The sequence below is a fragment of the Pteronotus mesoamericanus genome, unplaced genomic scaffold, assembly GCF_021234165.1.
Source record: "Pteronotus mesoamericanus isolate MK-2021 breed Mesoamerican mustached bat unplaced genomic scaffold, CSHL_Meso_final contig_50, whole genome shotgun sequence".
Taxonomy (NCBI): domain Eukaryota; kingdom Metazoa; phylum Chordata; class Mammalia; order Chiroptera; family Mormoopidae; genus Pteronotus; species Pteronotus mesoamericanus.
The window spans coordinates 32,313,608-32,336,834 of record NW_026555186.1 but is presented as its reverse complement, the minus strand read 5'-3'; the positions used below and the strand labels follow the sequence as shown (position 1 = coordinate 32,336,834).

Below are 23,227 nucleotides of genomic sequence, written 5' to 3'. Positions count from 1 at the left end.
ATTGGCATACAATATGAACAACAAAATCAAGAGCCAGAACAAGTTGGTGCTATTGAATTCACGTCTGATACACTTGTAAAAAGAAAACAATCACATATAATCATATATAAAAATTGTGGCCCTATATTAGTTTCTCATATTTTTCTTTTCCTTTTCAGTTTAATGGCCCTTGAATGTCTATAATGTAAACCATGGCTACTGAGGCCCTAAAGCCCCTATTTAGCCAAGTCTTTTCTGAGTTCCTATTGCTTCTGTAGTTAAAATCCATATTTAGAACAATGTAATTAATCTTTCTAAGCCCAAATTTCCTCATTTGTAAATGTAATAATTGTACCAGCCTCATGTAATGGGCATGCATAAATTCTTAGCGCAAGGCCTGGCCAGTAATAAATGTTTAATAAATGGTAACTATTATTATAATTATGTTTCTTCTTGGTCCCTAGTGCAATCTAATATGGTGATACATATACATAGTAGATACCTAATATATACAATAAAAATTTAGTCTTTTATTGGTTATTGCACCTTAATTACCACTTAAGTCATTCAAAATTGGTAACTCATGTTGGTGTACACGGCAACATTTTTAAACAAGAATAGACTAATAAGCTCAGCATCCTCTTCCTCGTGCCAGGTCACTGGAATGAATGTCTGTTAGGCACCCTTGAGTCAATGTTTTGCAGCATATATCTGCAAGGCGCTGTGAGTTCCCTGGAAATCTCAAGCACTAAAAGGTCACTGACTGTGGCCGGATCTCTGCCAACTGAGTAGACTTGTTAAAAGATAGGACTGATGCAGCTCAGGCTCTTCAAGTCAGTGGGAACTTGACAAATATCGGGTACGCTGAATTAAAATCATCTTACCTTAAGTGCAGGGTGGGCAAAAATAGGTTTACAGTTGTGAGTATGCAAAACAGTTTATTCTTGCATTTTTTTATTTTTCTATTTTTTTATTTATTTATGTTTAGAGAGAAGGGAAAACTGGGAGAAAGAGGGAGAAGAACATCAACGTGCAGGAGAAACATCCATTGGTTGCCTCTCGCATGCCTCCAACTGGGGACCTGGCCTGGAACTCAGGCATGTGCCTTGACTGGGAATCAAACTGGCAACCTTTTGGTTTGCAGACTGGCACTCAATCCACTGAGCCACACAAGTCAGGGCTATTCTTGTATTATTATTTATTAATTATTGTATTACAACTCTAAACCTACTTTTGCCCACCCCCTGTATTTCTAGAGTCTGACACCTTTATGCATTCTTCTTCTCACTAAAATTTATAGGTGGGGAACCCATCCTCCCCACTCCATCCCTCACAGAGTCCTGCTGTGGTTCGTTTTCTGGTAACTCAGTTTATGTTATGTGCATGTTTGGAAGAACAGTGAGTTATTTCCAACTGGTAAAATCAGAATGTTTAATATTCTACAGAATTGTATTATAGGGAAGAGTATTTTTAACTACTTGCTCTCTGGAAGATTTTCTCACCTCTCTTTACCTGGGAATATATATTGCTGTTAAAGAAACCCACTACACACAAAGAATAAAAATTCAGTATAATTTACTGTTTCTTTTTATAATGTAGCATCAGGAATGAAGTCTCCAAAACTAAAATGGGGCTAAAAGTTCCTAAAAAACCAATGTTTGTGTTTTAACGGACTGTTCCTCAAAATCAAATTCTAGCAGAAGCATATGTCAAAATTTTCCCCAAAGAGAATAAAATCTGATATTTTTATAGAAAGTACTTGTAAAACCAACAATCAAAATACCTTAACAAATTAAATGCAGACAGAGGCCGTGGAAATAACTGGAGCTCCTCCCTAATCTCTGTCCACCCTAATCAATGCTCTTCTCCTCCAACCTGCCTAAAGCGTAATGAATTCGGTAATAAAAATAACAACAGTGACCGCATACCTGCTGCATTTCTCTGGTGTCCAGAAAACTTCCTCTCTGATTTGGAGTGCGATCTCAGGGTCTCCCATACTGTTCTGTGCTTCCACTGATTAAGTGGCTTAAATGCATTCAGCTCCTGGTTGTGTGGGATAATGGATACAGCTTTGATGCATTGTTTTTAAAACAAAAGGAAGGCAGTACCTAACAAAGCATTTAAAGGTGGCACCAACTTACTAAAATTGCTATCTGAATAACTAGATATGCTGTGTATTGGTATTAAATTTCAAATCAAAGATGATGTAAATTAAAATGTACAAGAAGCTTCAGTAATTTCCATGCAATAAGAATGTACCTTTTACACTTCAGATCGTTCAGAGTGTGGACACGGTAGTCTTATGTTGAATGAGAAGATGAATTACTAAGATAAAGCCACTTAACTTTTATTCCTTTTCCCCAAGTTAAGATATTCAAACATTATTGATACAGCATATTTTTACCTATTTTTTGAAGCTGAGAAACATGCTGGGGTTTCCTGTGTTACAGCCTCAGTGGATGACATACAGTTTGAGAAGACGGCTAGGTAAGTGGGATTGCTCTTTCCCATCTTTCTCCTGAGTGTACAGGTTTATTTGCAACACATAAGCTTCTTCATGTTAAGTCAGTGACGAGTTCATTTAAAAAAAATAACATTTGACCCAATGTAAATCAGTAAGAAAATTTGCAGGATCTACTTGTTTTTTAATCCTCACCCAAGGACATGCTTATTGATTTTAGAGAGGGAAGCAGAGAGAGAAAGAAACATAGATGGGAAAGGAAAACATTGATTGGTTGCCTCTCATACACACCCCGACCAGGGACCAAAACAGCAACCCAGGGTTGTACCCTGACCGAGAATCAAATCTGTGACCTTTTGGTTTATGGGTCAGTGCTCTAACTAACTGTGCCACTTGGTCAGGATGACAGGATCCACTTTTAATAAACATTCTTAACTGTAAATTCAGTCCTGATTTTGTGGAGAAATAAATCTTAACATTATATGCATTCTAGTATAAAGCATAGCAGGATTTCTTGAAGCTGATTCTTAATGGCACTTTACTAAAAGAATAATTAATAATAATAAGTATCTCTATGATGGCAAATTTCATCAATAGGTTGTTGGGTAAACATTAATTCATGTGAGTAAAGACGTTAAATTATGAAAAACATCCTATGTGTGGGAGTCTGTATGTGCTTACCATCTCTTATCATTGAAAATTTTAAGATACACAAATATTTCAAATATACACATAAGATGAGAAAATAGTACCATGTATCTTCAAAGACCCTTTACCTAACTATGACAGTAAGCAACTCATGGACATTCTTGTTTTATCAACAGCCCTCCAGATTCCCCCATACACCTGGGTTATTTTGAGATAAATCTCAGGCATCATTTGTGAAAATTAAAAATTACTGCAAATTCAAAATTAGTTGGGAATAAATTAAAGCATCATTATTAAATTGAGTAATGCCAACAGTACATATAATAAAATATCTGTTATGTACTTTCCATCCTAAATTCTGAAACTTAGACTTAAGTAACCTAATCACTGAAATGTGGCTGTGCCATTTTGTGTTTGTATAAGTATATATTTCTAAAAGATAAGAGATTTTTTAGAAACCATATAATAATAATCACTATACCATTAACAGAAATGACTATCGTCAGTGGTTTAATTTTTTTTTTATTTAAACAGTTGCTTTATTAAATCAGGACCCAATATGGTTGATACGTCTTTTAACATATAATTGGTCATATAGAATTCTCCACATTTTGTATTTTCTCATTGTATCCATGTTTAGCATGTTCACATACCTTAATATTTCTTGTAAACTGGTAGTTACATCTAAAAGTTGATCTGATGGAGGTTTGATATTTTGGTTGAACGATTTCTGGTCAACAGCATGTACTATCTAATGATATTTACCTATAACCATTATTTCATTTGATATTGGTAAAATAGTAATATGCTAATTCTATCATTTGTTTCATTTATTTTCAGAAATAAATAAATAAATAGAGAGACCCTTTATCTCATTAATTACTTATTTACTCTGAGGTAAAGTTTGTCCAAGAAAAGCAAGCTTAATTCTTTTTCTTTATTTAGTATCACTGTGAGCCCATGGATTTTAACATATTTGGTGCGTTTCAATTCTGCTGTGATTATTCTTATGTATGCTCACATTGCCCCATCTGGGACAGTGGAAGCTTCTTCAGTTTGGTTCCAAGTTTTGGGCATAACCCCAAAATTAGAAGTCTTTAATAACTCCTTTGTTTTCCAATATGACAAATGGGTTAATTTAATACATTTCCTCACACAAACTTAAAATCAGAAATTTCTTCAAAAGAAATGATAGGTAGAGATCACAATCTTGGCAGGAAAGATGCTTATCAATATAGAGTTGGCCATTATTTTTAGGCTTTTCGCTTGGAAAGAATTGGGAATTGTGTGTCTTTTAAAGAGTTTATACTAACATTTGTAATAAATTAAGATTATATGGTTTTACTTAATTTCTTTGATTTTATGTTAATGTCTCCTTTTTTTTTAATGTGAACTATCTTGATCCTTAAAGACATAAACACAATTTACAAGAAAAAGGAAGAGAGAAAGCTGTTGTTTCTGGCCTGGGATGGTTCTCATGGACCATGGGATAGTTGCCACCAGTTTTTAAACCCCAAGTAGTCTTGTCCAATGAGATGCCCAATTCATCTCTCCAACCTTTCTGCTTGCATTTTTCTATTTAGCATTTATTTATTTATATACAAACAAAATTGAGCTAAATAAAACCACATGCATTGACTAAGCTCACATACTAGTGATGTGATTTCCCCTGTAGTAGAAAAAATTGACATGTGTTCGTATCTCAGCAAAATTACAAATTACTGTAAATTCAAACTTATTTGGGAATAGATTAAAGCGCCATTAGTAAATTTTGGAATGCCAGTGGTACATTGTAATGAAATATCTATTATGTACTTTCCAATCCTAAATTCTGTGGTTTTGCCATTTTGTGTTTGTATTATCAGAAAGGATTTGTGGCCACTAGAATCATGGAAAGGGAGCTTGTATTTTTTTATGTGTGATCTGCACCATGAAGAAATGAAAACTGAAAACAACATATAGAAAGCCATTTAATTTGGTTCTAAGCTATAGTAGATATTTTTAAATTCACAAATATCTATTGCTTAGACAAAAAAAAAAAAAAAGGGACTTTTCCTCAATAGGACATGATTATAGCACAGTTCCAGAGTGTGGCAGGTGCTCAGTCTGGAGAGGGTCAAATAAATGCATAGTCATCGGAATAGGAAATATGATAGGTGCATGCCTCAGACAAGACGTAAACTCAGTTCTTTGGGGTAGTTTAAAGGTACATTTTGACTGCAAAAGTGGTGGAGTTTCATGATGGAGGCAGTGTTTAACGCGGGCCTTCAATGACAGATTTTCATCTGGTGAACAGGAAAAGGACTTCACAAAATGAGGTGCACGCAAGAGCCTAAGCACCAAGGTGGGAAGGAGCAGGGAGTGCCCAGGAAAACACGGTCCGCAGGGGATGACGCCCGGCTGGAGACGGGGGTTGGTAGCAGCAGGCCTTGAATGCCATGCTGTGAAATTGGTTTTCTTTCATTGAGTTTTAGCCATTTCATTTATTTGAATTCAGTGTCAGGAGTTTGGTTCAGTGGAGAGTTCCCCTACTTTTAAAGTTGGGGCAGAGTTCACAAATGAGACAAAGAAAAGTGGCAGATGCCGCCCTTCCTCAAAGTCTGACAGACAGAGAGTGCTATCTGAGCACAAAGCACTACTGCAGCTTTGAAGAGGGACTCTAACTCTGCTTGGTGCCATTACTGTAAATCTTTGCTAGAAACCTTACCAAACAGATCTGGGAAGACTAGGAGAAACATATTTAGGGTAAAAGAAAATTAGTTTGGATGTGCATGTGCTAAATATGGGGAACATGCTACATTAGGTAGTGTGTATAGAAGCAGCTAACACTGAACCTAGTAGGGCCTCCATAAATATTAGTTGAATCTGCTGAGAGAAGTGTGAAAATACGGTTCTGGGATTCAAGAATGAGGCCCAGGAAAAGTCAACTCTATAAAGGTGGTAAGATCATGGAAGGAGAGGGTGAAGTGAGAAGAAAATAGGACAAAGGACAGCAATTTAGGAGAGGTTTACACTTAAGGGACAGATTAAGGAGGAGAAATCTATTTCAGTGAAAGAATCTGAGAATGAAGTAAGAACAGTATTTTGGAAGCCAAGAGAAGAGAAAGTGTCCTGAAGAAAGAGGTTGGTTAAATGAATGCGTCTGGCTGTTAGGAAGTGACTTTGGAGAGATCAGTAGTAAGATATGGAGGCAATAGCTAGATTCCAACGGCTGAGAAGTGAGTGGGAGATGAAACCCCCAAGCTGCTACAACTGGGGAAATCTTAATCTTTGAAGATCCATCTCAAATGTCACGTCTTTTTGACTTCTTAACTGATCTTTAAAGTCAGTCATTTCTTCTGGGTGCCTTTGCACTACTTAATCCTTTATTTCTTTTTTTTCCAAAAAATTACACAGCATTGCACTTCATCTGCAGACATCTGGTGTCCCATGTGAAGTCTGCCTGATGTCATTAATCGTGTATCTTGAGGTCTTAGCTTAATGCTAGACTGGTCATAACTAAGTAAACATTTGTTAAATATATTAGAAAAAGAAAAGATTATTTTAGGAAGTTTGAATATGGAGAAGAGAAAAATCTTGAGATAGAATAGGGTTGAGAGAAGGATTTTGAGACATGAGAAGCCTTAAACATTTTCATAGATTGGTAAGGAGTCAGGCATGGGTAGAAACTGAGGATACAAAAGAGGAAGGAGCTGACTAAGCCAGCCCATGGTGGGGAGTGGGGGGATAGGATCAGGGGGCAGGCGAAGAAAGAGGTATGGAAGAGAACTTCCTTCCCCTGGAACAGAAGAGTGAGGAGAACAGTGAGAATGTAGTTCAACTTTGAAAGTAAGAGAGAAAAATTGAGGAGGCTTACATTGGGTAGGCCCTTACCGTTCTGCTCAGGTGAAGGAACCAGAGGTGGCTGGGAGGCCTGAACAAAAAAGGTTTGGAACGACTTTGGGCTCCATGACCAGAGTCCCAGTAGCAAGGAGGAGTGAATGGATCACCTAGCAGCACTGAGGGCCCCTGTAAACCTAATGAAGCTGATCAGCTTTAGGACTCGCTTATTTGTATGTTTATTCATTTATTTGTTAACTAACATTTTACAATAAAGATCAGTTGTATAGGTTTGTTTGTGTTTGTTTTAACTTCTCTTAAGGAAACAGCTGCAATATTGTCAAAGTATCTGTTGCAGATTTAGTACTTGTTTTGCACACAATCTTTGCCAAGGTCCTCTTCTGTTTGAAATGTAGGTATTCAGCTAACATATGTGTGGTTCACAATGATTGGCATCTGTTTTTAGTGCTGTTTTCTCTGTTATCATTAACCTGAATTTTTCATGCACAAGCATTATCAGTATGATAAAGTGAAACTCCTCTATGGTGCATGCATTTAACTAAATCTTTAAGCATGAAATGAAGTGTGCTAAGATTGTTAGCATGGGTAGTTAGTATTAATAAAGGGAACAAACGGAATCAAATATCAAGCTTAAACTGGGAAGACGAATCAGATATTAGGTCTACTTCGCTGGGAAGTTACAGCATTCCGTCAAGCTTGATTTACTAGGAAGCCATACCATTTACAGGCTCACTCACACACTCCAAGAGACTGAGGCATCCTTTGCCCTCGGGACTTAATCCTTGAAGTGGGCAGGAAAAAAATCTCCCCAGGACGCTTCTGGCTTGGTACCAGATTATAGGGGCCTGGGAGAGAGGACAGCAGGGGAGGAAATTTCTCTACTTTGAGCCATGCACAACCAAGATGGTGCAAGGGGAGGTAAGCGCATGAGCAGTAGAAACAAGATGACACAGCAGAAATTTCTAGCCATGTACAATAGAAACCAAGATGGCACAGAGGTAAGTGCTTCTACTTTGAAGCCTGCCCACAGCAGAAGCAAAACAGACAACATGAAGAGGAAGAGCCTAGACTGGGGAAAGGGTTGGATTGGATGAGAGCACAGAACCCCAGAAGGTGTAGGAAAGAGATTGATTTGGAAGAGGGCTCAACACAAGCCAGGGAAAAATCAGGAAATAAATTGGATGGTTTCAATGACAGCTTGCTCATTACAGAAAACAAAGAAAATAAATGGAAGATTATTAGGAATCTCCAGGCAGGTGCTGCTAGAGCCTGCCTGCTCTCTGTATCCCTGTGGGTGCATTATTTCCCCTCAGCCCCATACATCTTATCACACACATGCCCTTTGAAATTCTTTTCTTGCAACACCACAAAGATCCCATTTTCATTGGCAACAACATGACTGAGATTTTTTTTTTTTTTTTTTACTAGAGTTGGACAAGTTATAACCATCAAAGCAAAAGTTACTAGAGCATTCAACACAAGCATGGAGGTGAGAGGCCCGGTTCCTTCTTTCTGTCTGTTTGTGCTAATAACGAAATCAGAAAATGCATGTCACACAATCCCAACCTAAAAAAATTATAACATAAAACTGTAAATAGAGTACAATAATTTTGTGTGCACGTATACACGTTTCATATTTTTATATGAATAAATAATACACATTTTATATTTCGCATACGTGTGTTATCTCTATGTAACTAAAAGAAAATTCACCTAAACATTAGTAATTATTAATCTGAATGGTGACATTACTATTACTGATATTTCCTCTGGACAGTTAGATTCCAATTTTGTCATTTATTGATTTTTATATTTACTAGTTTTCCCATGGTAAATATATATCTTTCTATAATCAGAAAAAATTCTGTTTCCAACTTTATAGAACATGATTAAAACAACAGTATTGCTTAAAAAATAAGTTAAAATGCCAGTTTCATTCAAAAACCAAAAGAAAAGGGTAAAGTGCATGACTGAAGCTTGAATGCGACAATCTCATCTGTTAGTGGGATGGCTGGAAGTTTACTTATTTATTGTATTTCCACATAGATCAGCATCAAGGTCACAGTTCAGGACATGCTCACTGGTGTGGAGGAACTTGTCAGTGTGGCTTTCTCTACGTTTGTAGCCAAACCAGTTGGAAATAAAAAGGTAAATTTTTTGCGTGAAGGACATATTAACAATTGAATCAAAAAGATTATTGAAAAAAGGACCCTCAACTTACTATGGGAAATTGCCAAGATTTGTTATTCATCAATATTCATCATGAAAGTTACCATTGTGTGGTAATGTCATAGTATTAAGTAATTTAGAGAAGAGACGATGTAGCCAGTTTGTGAAAGAGGATAAAAATACTGTGCCTTAAAGGTCATATCAGTTTCTCAAAAATATTGCTTACTGTTTTAGTTCGTTTCTTTTGGGGTTATATAACTCCAAATTGAGGTTTAAAAAAATTTTTTTAAAGCAAGAGCAATTTAGTAAGCAGTTGCATGGTATGGTCCAATCATTTTTTTATACCTGGAGGAAGAAAGTCAAAGTTGCTGAGTTACTGAAGTTTAAAAATAAGCTTCAGGGCATATGGGGAAAAGACACCCTTAAAGAAACACATTGGCCTGATGTACAATATGTGCCCAGTAGACTTGCCTGGCCATTGGCCCAGGACAGCTTACCCGTAGTTTTCTGGTGTGTTATTCATTATAACTTCTTGGCTTTCCTTTTTAGGGTCAGTGTGCCTCAGGGAGTGCCCCAATTTAGTCTAAGTATTTTTAAACGTAATAACTCCATTTAGAATTTAAATCTTTCACTGCGAAAATTGCTCCAGAAGTGGGCACAGTGGCTTCTTCTAGCTCCACTTTGAAGTGACAGGCAGTACTTCTCACTCTGCCAACACGTTCTTCTCAGTCTGCCTCAGACTTCAGAGGTGGGACAAAACAATGTTTTCACTCTACTCATTAGAAATAACAACAGAGCCGTGCTCACCAGCTACGCCTCGCTTGAGCAAGGAGGCACAGAGATGAGCCAGGCGGAGTCCACCCACCATGGTGCCTGGGTAGCAGGCATCCCTGCAGAGTTTTGTACAGTGGGACACGTCCCCTACTCTCTGCCCAAATTAAACAGGCCACAAGCAAATTCGCATTGCCCAAAGGCATGGTTTTTCAAAGTGAAGTTCACATAAGCTATTATAGCTTTCTGGGTCATACCCCAGACCTACTTAATTAGAATCACTCGTATGGGAACTTGGAATCTGTACTTTGACAAAGTATCCCAGGGATCCTATGTTCACTGAAATGTAAGGCGTTGAGACAGATTTTGCCAACCACTGTTTTCCCTGGAGTCCCCATAAATCTCCAGACTCTTGGGAATGAGAGAATGTGAGGGTGGGTGCAGAGCTCCCAGATCTGAGAGCAAGCGACAGGAAGGAAGCCACCTCATCACCCTCTTCCTTCACATGGAGAAGAAAAACAGGGCCTTCGTTTTCCCTCCAGCTTTAGGCTTCTTACTCCAGCTTCAGGGACTCATGGGATAAGAAGGTAACAGTTACACTCCAGTTCAGTCTCTGCTGAGACTGAAGAACTGTTTTTCTCAAAACATTTCTGGGAAGTCAGGGGCCTTATGGTGCTGCCATAAGTGGTCGTTGGCTCAGATAACCTTTAATATAAAACATGGTTTCCTAGACTAATTTATTTTCCAGTTGGTAACACTCTTGTTCAATTGAACAAGCTTCTGCAGCTGAACATTCTTGTTTAGCACATCATAAAGAGAGCCATGAAAAATCAGCGGTTTGCTTTGAAGAGAGGGGCCTTCCTAGATCTCTGTCCAAAGTGAGTTTATTCCAGCACAGGATGGACAATTGTTAGCTGGGTTCAGTTCAACAGTTGCACAGGCCAGATCATTAAATGACTCATAAGTCTCCACAGAGTCTGCTCATGCAAAGCCTACCCGAGCTAACAGGAGGCAGTACAGCAGGAGAAAGAACTTGTAGGACCTTTGGTCCTTTTCAAAGCATCCACTAGGAGAGACATTTGGTCCATGCCAAAAGCTCCTTGATGTTTGTGCCATGAGCAGCTAGGCTATCAAGGCAGGATGGGTTATTATCGACAATACAGCCACTACACAATTGCTGGACCAATAAAGCATAATAGTATTTTTAATTTATTAACTCTGTAAACCAAAAGTCTAAGAAAACATTATAGGCTCCAGCCTGGGTTCAAAGAACCCAGGGAGATTTTCTAAGCATAGATGTTTTGGACAGGACCAAATTTCAAGGACCTTTTGGCATGGACAAGATGTCTCCATGGATGTTTAGACAAGGCTCCATGACCATTAAGGAGAAAGAAATCACAGATAAACATCAGAGAGGTTTAAGACTGACAGGCATTGCTCATGGGGTTCTCTTCAGTCACACAGAATATACTTTATCCCCAGATTGGAGGGCCAAGGCGTTAGTGTACACGGTGTGACCCCTCTGTTTGCACAACTGAAACAAGGCTGTGTAAGCCGATAAACCAGTGCAAACTATCTGTCTACACATTCCTCAACAAGTTAGACAAGGCAGTGCAAGGGAATTTTAGACTTGAAGCAGCAGATATTAAACCACTAGCTATGTCATCCTTATCTTGGCCGTGGCTAAGCACCAACCTTTGGTGGCCTAGAAATAAGCAGGGAGCTACCGGAGTCCACCTGCAGGGGGCCTCTCCCTGATACACACCGGTCAGCAGGCAGGCACTGCTGAAGGAGCTTGATCTCTCGGTTCTACTGCATCATATTTTCAGGTTCCTGGAGGTTGTTTAAAGCTTTATTCTGACAACATTGATTCTTTCGGTTTGCTTATTAGATAGTGTTTTCATCGTGTGATGAAAGTTCCAAATTAGGAATATGTCTTGATACATGATAGCTTTCTCTAGAACATCTTTATTCCATCCTTTTGATGTCTTAATTCTGGAAAATGTAGGAAAAAAATCTAGACAAGAATTCAGTGGCATCAAAAATCTCTCTCCCCATTCATTAATTTGAAGAATTTCTTATTTTGTATTGTTGAAAATTTTAATAATCAGGGAAAATTAATATTTAAAAAACTGGGGTTTTTTGTTTTTTTGTTTTGTTTTTCTTTTTTTTAGAAGGTTATTTTATCAGTGTTTTATCGGAAGTCTTATCAGTGCATAAACCATATTACAAAAACAAGAACACAGGTATAAAACACTCATAGTATCACTATATAACATATCAATTGATTTTTTTATGTACCCTTTATATATACAATTTTACAAAGTTGTAAGAATAATGGAGATACTCTTATATACTGTGTATTTTTTTATTGTTCTAATACATTTGCCTCCATTTTCCTGCCGCCATGTTCCCCTCCCCCCCACCCTCAATCCTTCCCCACTTTGGCTTTGGCCATGGCTCCTTTCTACATGGTCCTTGATTCATGCTGTACAAAGAAATAATTGTCTCTATTGATCATATTTTAGTTTAAAAATATTTTAAGGAAAAGTTTTAGTTAAAATTAAATGTGTGTGAAAACACCCATAAATAGTTTACTTACTTTGAATTAGAAAACAATGTAGCATATTATTTGTTTTTGCAAAATTTATGTTGTGATTTAGCTAGGCAATGAAAGATATTTTTTTTTCCTCTAGATTCATTTAAAACCAGTCACACCTCTAACTGAACAAGACCATGTAGAATATAATCTGGCTTCTGAGAGAAGGAAAGTTCGATTACAACATGAAGATACCTTTAAAAACCTGATGAAGGAAAGTAGCAAGCTTGATGGTCAGTAAATCTACTTATAGGAACTTTAATTATATGGCTATGACAAATGAAGGGGTCCTTTCTAAGGGCGCAGTTATTCTCACCTTATTATTACAGTTCAGCCCTCATGACACTAGAGAGCTTTTCCAACAAACCCAGTAGCTGGGGAAAGAACATACTGGCCACTCAGAATAGAACTGCTGACACCTAAGACCTCTTTAAATCAGGGAATTTTCAGGGGAGGAGATGTGAAAGAAGGGCAGTGGGGACCAGGCAGTCCCTGTTAGTAAGTGTGCGCTCAGTAGTGATAGATGAATGAATGAAGGAATGGCAAAGCCGTACGTTGATCTGGTGCTTCACAGTTTACTAAGCAGTTTCTCGTCTGTTGTTTCATATGAGCTGCTTATAATCTCAGCAGAGGAGGAAACAAATTCTGAGTAGTGAGAACCTTATCAGAGATTACATGGGATATGAATGGAGTGATACGATTCTACTCTAATTGCTCTCCCTCAGTAACACTATGATACGTTAAAGTTTCTCACTTCTTTGGCAGTGATTTCCCGGGCTCTTGGAGAACTTGTGGGGCCAGAATGGCAGGGAAAGCAGGCTCTCCTTGCCCCTCACCTGCCCTTCCTCTTACCCCATCTCCTGCTGCCCAGAGGAGATGGCCTGTGGTGGAGAGCGAAGTGCATGAGAGGAGGACGCGAGCGGTCCAGCCCGGCCCCTCCCCCTCCCCACTGCTAAGAGGCTCGCAGAAGACACAACTCCCTCCCCTTGGCTCCGAGGGCAGACACAGGAAAAAGACAAAGGAAAGAAAACAAGGAAGGGTCAGAATAAAAATGTGAAAAAAGGAGGAGGAGGAGGAAGAGTGCATGCAAACAAAGGCCAGAGGAGAGAAGAAAGGCAGAGTCAGGGGTTCCTGACATCTGAGCGCTTTAGTCTGTCCCACGTGACAGCATCATGGCCCTGGGGGACCACCCCACAGACAGCGTCTGAGTTGGAAACACATTTTTCAAATGCTTCTCCTCATGGATGACCTTCTAAAGACAATACCCATTACCAAGTTATTTTTAAGGAAATGAAGACTTAATTTTTTAATTACTGTGCTGAGGAGAGTGAGTCTTCTTTTGTCAAAATGACCTTAGTCCTAAAATATATTTTAAATGCATTTTGCTATAGTAATCAGATAGCTGAACCATGAGAACAAGAGCATTTACCAGAGAGAAAATTCAAGGTAGAAGGAGGTGGACATAAAAAGATAGAACTGTGCCGTGAAGGCTCCATCAGACCATGTTAAGAAGCTTGGCCTTCCTTCTGTCCTTGATAAGGGCCAGTGCAGGGTTTTCAGCAGGGTTGCTGCATAATTAGCCTTGCGTTTGACGGCATCACTCTGAAGAGGTGAGACTCGAGGCTAGAGACCAGGCAATACGCGAGGAGTGGCCGCACCAGACAGTCACAGTAGGAACAGAGAGGAGGGAAAGAGTTTTTAAAAAAATACAAGAGGTAAAACCAGCAGAGCAGGGTCGCTGATGTGGGGAGATGGGTGAGGAAGAAGAAGGAGTATAAGATAATGCTCATATTTCTGATGTGAGCAGTTGGTTAATGGAAGATGCTCAGTGGCTATGCACTGAGATCATGAATATGAGGGATAGAGGGGCAGTTTTGATGAGGCGGATAATGAGTTTTGTTTAACCTGACAAGCTTGTGGCACAACCAAAAGAATGAGACCGGGTCTGGGGAGATTAAGTTTGAGAAACAGCAGTTCACAGATGTTCATTCAAATGAAGATAGTACCTGCAGTCACCCTGTGAGGGCTCATGGGGACACAATGGCAGTGGGCCAAGAATGGAACCTGCAGAACTGGGCCGTCGAAGAGATGATCAAGGGAAGAGGGTGAATCTACAAAGGAAGCGTGAAGGAGAACTGGAAAGAGCGCTGTCAGAAGTCAGGGCAGTAGAGTGCAATGAAGAGATGAGTGATCAGCTCTGTTCCAGGAGCTGAGGAATAGAAGCTTTCCTCCAAGTTGCGAAGTCTTTGGTGACTTCGGCAAGAACATGGTTAGTGGAAGCATAGTGTAATAAGTAAGTGTGGGAAGGGGGCATTCTGATGATCCTGTATTAGGTAGAGTACAGGGGATGTAAGGAGCTTCCTATAACCTTTATGCCATATTCGCCTCCCACATTAAGCCCTCTTAACTCTAGGCTTTGTTAAAGCGCATTTGTTAGGATGCAGTGGATGCTGAAGGAAGCAGAGCCACTAGGCTCCGCCTGACTGTTGTTTGCAGTAGATGCAGACGATGAGGGACATACAGGACATCAGTTCTTAGAGCAGCTTGGCTATTCCAGAATGTCTGCTTTCAGGGGAAACTGGCACATTGAATTAGATCTCAAAGTGTCATTCAAACCAGTAAGAAATATCCCACAATAGCACTGGCATTTGACAGACACTCAATTTTCTCATGGTGTTTTCCTGCAGGCCAGCCATCATGGGGGATTGGGAGGTGGTGCTCCTCTCTGGTCTCTGACCCAGCTCCACAGGAAGCAGGGGCCTTTTTGTTGGCCCACTCACCCCTAAGGTGCCGGCAGCCAACATAGCCACTTCCTCCCGTGGTTTACTGACTCCTAAAGCTGCATCACTAGAACTTGGCCTACTCATTGACTCACCTACTCCCTCCTGAAACCAGTGGTCTCTGGCCAGCAGAAAGTTGCTTTTTTCATTTTCTTATCTCAGCATTTGTTGCCCATATTCAAACCACTGGCTTTGCTCTATTTCTCCCAGCTCACTGAAGCAAGGTTAAAAATAAGAAAAACTGCAAAATGGGAAAAATAAAAGCATTTATATGATAGGTAGGTATGAGGATTAAATAAATTAATATGGATAGATTCTTGAGAACAGTGTCAGGCATATGGAAAATGTGTAATTGCTATTGTTATTTGAGAGGTCCCCGTTCATGCGTAGGACTGGAGCAACAGTTGAAGACTGTCTTTTCAAGGAACTTAGCTGTAAAGGGTGGAAAAAACAGCCTGGAGCTAGAGGGGGCTCTCAAGGTCAAGGGCCATTACTTTTCAGGATAGGAAATAACTGGTCATGGTTATAAGCTGATCATGGCTGATCATAAAAATCATTACTGAGGGAGAGGTTGATTATAAGAGAAAGAGATCATTGTTATCAAACCTGTACTTAAAACACCTGGAAATTGTTATGTCTTAGTCTTCGGAGACATTTACAGTGATCTCTGCTACACTGACCTTTCTCATTAATGCATCTATTGCGAAGGGTCGCAGGGTCTGGTGACCTAAGTCTCCTTCACCCACCACGTGAACCAGGTGAACTCAGCTGCATTGACTTCTGGTGTTATTCAGGTTGTTCTAATAAACAAAATCAGTAGCACACAATTTTCTCCGCCTGTCTCCACAACACCAACAGTACTTTGAGTACTAGAGACATGCTGAATTAATTAATACAGGCACGTGCTACAGTCATTCAAATGTGGAGGTAGAATGATTACCATTGACTTTAGTTTTAGTTTGTTAGAAAGTTGGGCGTATCAGATCTATATGTCTGGTTCAATTTAGAATTATAGATTTATGTGTCTTTTTCTAAATCATCTAATCTGCCCTAAAACAGATTATTCTACATTCCTTTGTGCAATACTTTTACCTAATTTCATTGATTTGATTTTCTTTTTAGAAATTTTACTAGCTTTCGCACCACCAAAGGTACCACAGAACTTAAACGCAATTTTTCTTAAGCATATACTCAGTAAGAGCCAGACTCTAGAACTTGAAGTTGCCAAAGAGCACGTGGCCTGTCCAGCTGCTGCCCTGTGGATCTGATGGCGTTTGTTTCAGATAGAACATAATGTTCAAAAGGAAGACAGCTAGATCATCATGTTATTGAAGTATGTTTTTAGAAAAACCTGAGTTCTACATTGGTTGTAATAGCAGACAGAAAAGATTGGAATCTTTCCAAGATGTTGTATGATTGAAAGCATAGCACTAGAACAGTGATAAAGTTGAACCCGAATCATGCTGTTTCAGAAGGGGAAAGGGTGAGATTAGATTATGCCAAAGGAACACTGTTTTGGAATGTGCTATTGTACTACTGGTTGCGGAAGCTAGGCGTGCAGGGAAAAATTTAAATCTTTTTAAAGATTTGTAGCATTTTCATTATAATATTTTAGTAAGAAATAAAATTTCTGTGAGCATTGTCCTGTGTTGATCATTTCTGGTATGGGAAAGAAAGCCAGGGCTAGAATGACCTGAAAACATGGAATGAATGTAAGATTGTCCAAGTAGAATGATGACACAATACTTAATGAACATCCAAAGTACAAGTATTGAAATAGATCACTGGGAGAGTATGACTGTATTTGGAAGCTTGTGGAAAGGATGAGGTCTGCTTACTGCACCTAACTTGTGTACACTGCCAGCACCAGTGTCCTTGTACCTGGGAGAGCCCTATTTCTCTCTTGATCAGTAATTATCTGCAAATAAGCATGCTTTTGCACTGAAGTAACTTATACTCAGTATATTTCCACATACACATCATAGCTGATGCTTAGGCATATACGACCGGTCCAAGTACCCACTTCTTGTCCCAATGTATGCTATGTATGTCTTTATAGGAATCAAGTAGGTTTTTAAAAAAGCTGTTCCTCAGAAAAGAAGGAATAGCATTATATGTGTTTACAATGTCTCTCACATTATAAGGCCCTCTCTTAATTAATTTTTTACTTTATAATAATTTTTCAATTGCTTAAAAATAGATGGTACACAGGCACAGGGTGAAAAATTCAAAGGGTATAAAAAAGCATTTAGCTAGAAGGTAAATTTTCCTATGATCTGTGTTTCCCAGTTACTCAACTCCCTTCCTCAGACACAGCCACTGTTACACACATACACACAGCACACTAGCACATATTGGTAGCACAATATTCAAACAATTATTCACCATTCTCTTTTTCATTTACCAACATATTTTAGAGATGGTTTATATTAATTTATTTTGAACAAAAATGTACCATTTGAGTAAGAAAAATGAACCTACGAATACCTCAGTCAATACTAGTTTTGGATCTTTATATAGGACATTATTTAATAAGATTAGTAGTCAAAAAAGAGAAAGAGAAGTTGGAAAGGGTTTAAGATTTCATATGCCTTTTAAAGATTGCCTTAGGAAGCAACCCAATACTGATTACAGTGATATGGTGGACTTGGTGTCTGGAAAAAACTAAAATTCCTGGGTAAAATACTTTCAAATATCTTTGCAAAGGCATCTCATCTGGCAGAAAAATGGGAGAAAACCTCGAAGTCTAGAAATGATTAGAAAGCACAGCTGCAGCATGTAAGGAGACAACTGCAAAAGGGCTGGCATTTGCGTTGGGAGAGCCCTGTAAGTGCTGAGACCTAGAGCTTGTGTTTTAATGGGTTTGCAAGGGCCCGGAGGCCAAGCTCGGACCCATATTTAGGCGGACGGTTGGATCAGGGAACCTTACCTGGAGCTGCAACACCCAAAATGTGATACCCTCAATGAGTCAACTGGAAAAATCCCAAGCTTGGGTGAGCTCTGTTAGGCATGACTTCCTGTCTCAGTCTTGATCTAGGAGCAGTGAAAAAAGGCTATTTCCCTTTGCGAATGCAGCCAGAAGCACATTCTCATGCAGAATCGGTGTCAGAATTCACATTACGTTTTTGGCCTGAAACAGACCAAGTGTGAAATAGCATTGTGTTGCAGTGTCCCCAGCTGCGCTGCAGAGGCACGTCCTCTGCTCAGAGATGACTTTAAACCCAGCGCTCAAAAATCTCCACACATAGAATCCAGGGAATATGAGCTTCTCGTCAAAAATCATACAAGACAAAAATGAATAAGTCACCAAAATCCGGACGAAGCACCAGGTAATAGAATGAGGCTCCACAGATGACAGATACTGAATTGATTATATAAAGAATATGAAGTAAATATGTTAATATATTTGAAGAACTAAAAGAGTGTAGAAAGTATTTTGCAGAAACAAGAAAATGACCTAGAAGATTTGACAAAGAAACAAAGAGAATTTCTATACAAAAAGGATACATAATAATTAAAATATAAAATTCAATGAATGAATTAAACAACAGAAAAGGCAGCAAACTGGAATATAGATCTGAAAGATTTACCAAGAATGCAGATGGATAGGAAAAAACAGCAACTATATAAGAGAGGTTAGAAGACATAGCAAATGGAGTAAGAAATCTAACAAGCATCAAATCAAACTTCCAGAAGTAGAGGGTAAAATGAATGGGAGAAAAGTAACATGTGAAGCAAATGCCATAGAAATTTAAGAGGTAACCTCATTAAGAGGTAATAAGAAAATTGAATTTACACATGAAAAGATGTCGGATCTCATTATTAATCAGAGAAATTAAAATTATGATCAACAGGAGATACTACTTCATGTCCAAAAAACTGGGGAAAAAATTGAAGTATCTACAATCCTGTTTAAGTGAAAACGGGGAGCAGCGGAACTCATAAATCACAGGCAGAAGTATGATTCAGTCCAATTATTTTGTTACTTCAAACTATTCTGTTGATAATACGGACTACGAATGTGGAATAATTGGCCAAGTTAAATTTATTCAGCTCTTCATTCAACAGATATTTACTGAGCACCCATGCTCAGGAATTATCTTAGAATTTATCTAAGATAAATTACCTTAGATTTTTTAAATCGTCTACTGAAAGGAGCTTAGGATCTAGAGAGTCAGATAATCACAAGTCACACAAATAAACATAAAACTGTAACGATAGAAGAAAAGGACATGCAGGAGCTCCTAAAACTGGGGATTAGCTGTGGAGGTCAGGCTTTCCTGAGAGAATCATGACTGTGATGGCCCAAGAGAGAGCATGAGGTAAGTGAAAGAAGGTGGCGGTGGCGGCTAGGGCAGCTGCCACTGAAACAGGGACCGACATGTGCAAATGGCCTGACGCTCAAGGCAGCAGTTGCATGAACTGAAAAGAGGCACTGTGGGTGGAACAAAGAGAGGGAGAAACTGAGAGAGAGAACGTGACGGAGGAGGGAGAGGTGCGGTGGTAAGTGGACCAGCTGGGGCTGGAGAGGTAGGCTTAAGCCAGACCCGGAAGGAAGGGCATAGGGTGACGGGAAGGATTTTATACCAGGACAATGGGATGTTACGGACATGTTTTTGAGCAGGTGACTGAAATGATCAGTGGAATGAAGGGGGAAAAATAAAAGAAAAAAGACCATCAATTAAAAATAAATTTTAAAACTCCATTAAGAAATGGAGTTTAAAAGTCTCTATAACCACTGCTCACGTATATGTGACCTCGCCAATGGCTTCAATCCCAGTTCCCAGCAGCAGTGAGGCACATCTGTCTTCCCACGGCAAGCTCTGCTCTGACTGTCCAACCAGGGTGGGACCCCCTGGTTTGGAAGTCTCCCCCCACTACCTCAACAAGAGCAAGTGAGATTTAAGCCTCGCTGCTGATTTGCTTGATGATGCAGGAAGCAAAATTGAACACATTTACTGCTTTGCAGCCAAAGTAAATGATTTCTCCATTGTTGAGAGTAAAAACCAATTTGTCAGTAAATGAAGCAGATATGATTCAAAAGAAGCAGAAGGACACTGAGATGTACGATGCATTGTGCCTTTTCCGTTGGCGATGGCATTCATTACAAAACAGCAGCCGGGGGAGGCCACATTCTGTCCTGAAGCTTACATAGTACATCACACTATTCCACATCCTTGGTGTCTGTGGCCCTTTATAGCTCCAGGTTCATTATTTTTAACAACTTTATAGATAAGTTGATAAATTTTTTGCAGTTTTTAAATTTATTTTTCAATTACAGTGGATATACAATATTATATTTGTTTCAGGTGTACAACATAGTGATTAGACATTTATATACATTATGAAGTGATCACCCCAATACAGTTTGATAAGTTTTGAGACATGTATACGCCCATGAAGCCTGATCACCCCAATCAAGACAATGACATATCCATCAATCACCAAATTTCTTCTTGCCCTTTCCTGCCCTGACCTTTTCCTCCTCCACCCCAAACAACTCAAGTTTAATCATTTTTAATCAAAAATTCCTGTGGACTTGTAAGGTAGGTTGGAATATATTCTTTAAAAGATCCTTCCTGACTTTTATCCGAAACACTGTAAATATCCCCCATTCAGATGCAAGTCACTGTGTAGAATAAAGCTTATTTATTTCATCAAGAGTTTTAAGTCTTTGGGAATAATTTAATTTTTCTAAAAACTCGTGGCTTGTGAGTGCTGCCAGGAAGGAAAGGCTGTACCTCTCAAGTCCTGTGATGAACTCTGCCATCATTAATGTTTACATCTACCTTTCAGATCTCATTTTCGATGAAGAGGAAGGAACAGTTTCCACCATGGACACCTCTGTTCAGAGCATTGAACTTGTCCTCCCCCCGCATGCAAACCATCATGGAGATACATTTGGTGGCCAGATTATGGCTTGGATGGAGACGGTGGCTACTATTTCTGCAAGGTTCTTGGTTTTGACCTTACGGCATGTAATGTTGGGACCAGTGGTGCAAGAGTAGAAATGGTCTGAGACCTAGTTATTAGGCAAATCAGGGAGACAAGAGATGACAATGTTGTCTTTTACCAAAATGAGAAAATGATAAGTCATTTATCTGTTTACCGTTGGGTTAACTTGTTCTTTTGTTTGAAAATAAACCTTTAAGTTCTTGGTTCAAAAATAAAAATGAAATGATAATTCTCATACTTTATTCTGAATTAGGAACGTTGCTCTTGTGCCATTGCAACTCCTTGTAATGATAGTTGTGACAAAGTAGCAATAGACGCAGAGGAGGAATAGAAGACAGCCTCTACACTTGAAAATAGTCATTACAAACTTTAGAAAAGGCAGTTTAAAATTAAGGCTGACCTTCAAAGATTTGTTAGTCATTATGGCCCAAGGATTAACTGAAAAATAAGAGGAGAAAGGGAACAACTTGGAAGAATACTTCGAAATGTGCCTCAGTTTCGAAGTTTATTTTATTCGTAGTAGAACATGGAGGTAATTGAGTAGCTTTAAAGAACATGTGTACTCTGAAAATGCACTTGAACAAGACTTGCCCTTCTGACAATTTTTGTAACCACTGAAACCTGCTAAGGTTTTATTTCCCCAAAACTCTGAGAATTTTATTAGTATGCCTGTAGTTATAACTATAGTTAGAAGCCTGTAGTTATCCTTTCTATAAATTATGCGCAAATAAAAGAGAGCTTGTTTTTAAAATGAGATTGTCACTCTTAATGCCAATAAAGCATTTGAACCTGTTCTGCTGTAAAAGCTTACAATATAATTAACTGTGGCAGAATCTGTTCTCTGAGTGTTGGCACAATTCTTTAGCATAATTGAATGACTACAGTGGGAATCTAAAATGTAGGAAATAATGGAGGTAACTTTCTGAGATCAAATATTCTTTATAGATATTTCAAAAGTTCACACATGCAAAAATTGTAAAATGCATACCTTATGGCCTTTCAAGCTTTGTGTAGCAATCTAGGTGATTTTTCTGTGGGGGGAAGTTAGTCCTGTGCTATGTGGGTGAACCAGGTAACTGTGAAGCTAAGGAACTGGTGTGAATGGCAGCAGCCAGCAGGTGCCCTCAGGGTGCCCACTCCCCCCTGGGAGTGGCTACTTCCTGCGATTGTAATCAGGAGCTTCCGGGATGAATATAACCCTCAAATTAGAATGAAAGGCATCGTTTTTTGGAGGGACTTCCATGGGGAACAAAACAAGAGCATGACTGTCACCACAGGAGCAGAAACACCAGCATCCCGGTAAACAGCTCCCAGCTTGGGGACATGGTATTTCCCCAGTTATTTGCAGGTCACGTACAGAACCACTGTCAACACACACGATTCAGCCATTTACTTCCCTAGGGTTCAAAGGCATTTACTTAGAAAATACATTGGACACTGGTCTTTGGCGCCTGTTAGGCGAATCAGCAGTTCCTGAAAATATTTCGGAGGATGATCCGTTTCTTGTCTCACTCCTCTTTGTTTCATCAGCCGCCTCTGTCGAGCGCATCCGCTGCTGAAGTCCGTGGACATGTTTAAGTTCCGAGGGCCATCTACCGTCGGAGACCGTCTTGTCTTCAACGCCACTGTCAACAACACATTCGAGACCTGGTAAAGCGTGTCTGGTGCTCTCCGGAGGCTACAAACAAATTCAAACTTGCACATTAACATGTTTTTAAATTTTTATTTCAATCTGGAGGCGACTATAGGAACTATTTTCAATTGACCAAGTTCCTTCTATTTTTGTTTTTGAAACTTCACTCAATCTTCAAAATTCGTAGTCACACATTTGAAGCCTGTATTCTGCTTGAGGCCTCCATATACTGAGTAAATTATGATAGACTGGTTTTTGTCTCTCATCATAAGGGTGACTGTATGTTCCAGCTGACCCAGGACCGTCCTGATTTACACCTGTTGTAATGACTCTTCATTCTGAGAAGAGTCCCAGTGGTTGTGTGGCCCACAGTTCATAATGGACCTATCATT

The 23,227-nt window shown here is 39.2% G+C and overlaps 1 protein-coding gene across 2 annotated transcripts in view; it reads left to right on the top strand.

The window, feature by feature from the left end:
- ACOT12 (acyl-CoA thioesterase 12) overlaps window positions 1-23,227 on the top strand; it is a 39,786-nt gene that overhangs the window by 3,786 nt on the left and 12,773 nt on the right. For both annotated transcript variants that reach the window (XM_054578549.1, XM_054578550.1), the window contains exons 2-7: window positions 2,397-2,466; window positions 8,357-8,417; window positions 8,975-9,076; window positions 12,565-12,700; window positions 21,044-21,200; window positions 22,733-22,852. In XM_054578549.1, the coding sequence (XP_054434524.1) occupies window positions 2,397-2,466; window positions 8,357-8,417; window positions 8,975-9,076; window positions 12,565-12,700; window positions 21,044-21,200; window positions 22,733-22,852 (646 nt within the window). The remainder of the gene's footprint in view (window positions 1-2,396; window positions 2,467-8,356; window positions 8,418-8,974; window positions 9,077-12,564; window positions 12,701-21,043; window positions 21,201-22,732; window positions 22,853-23,227) is intronic.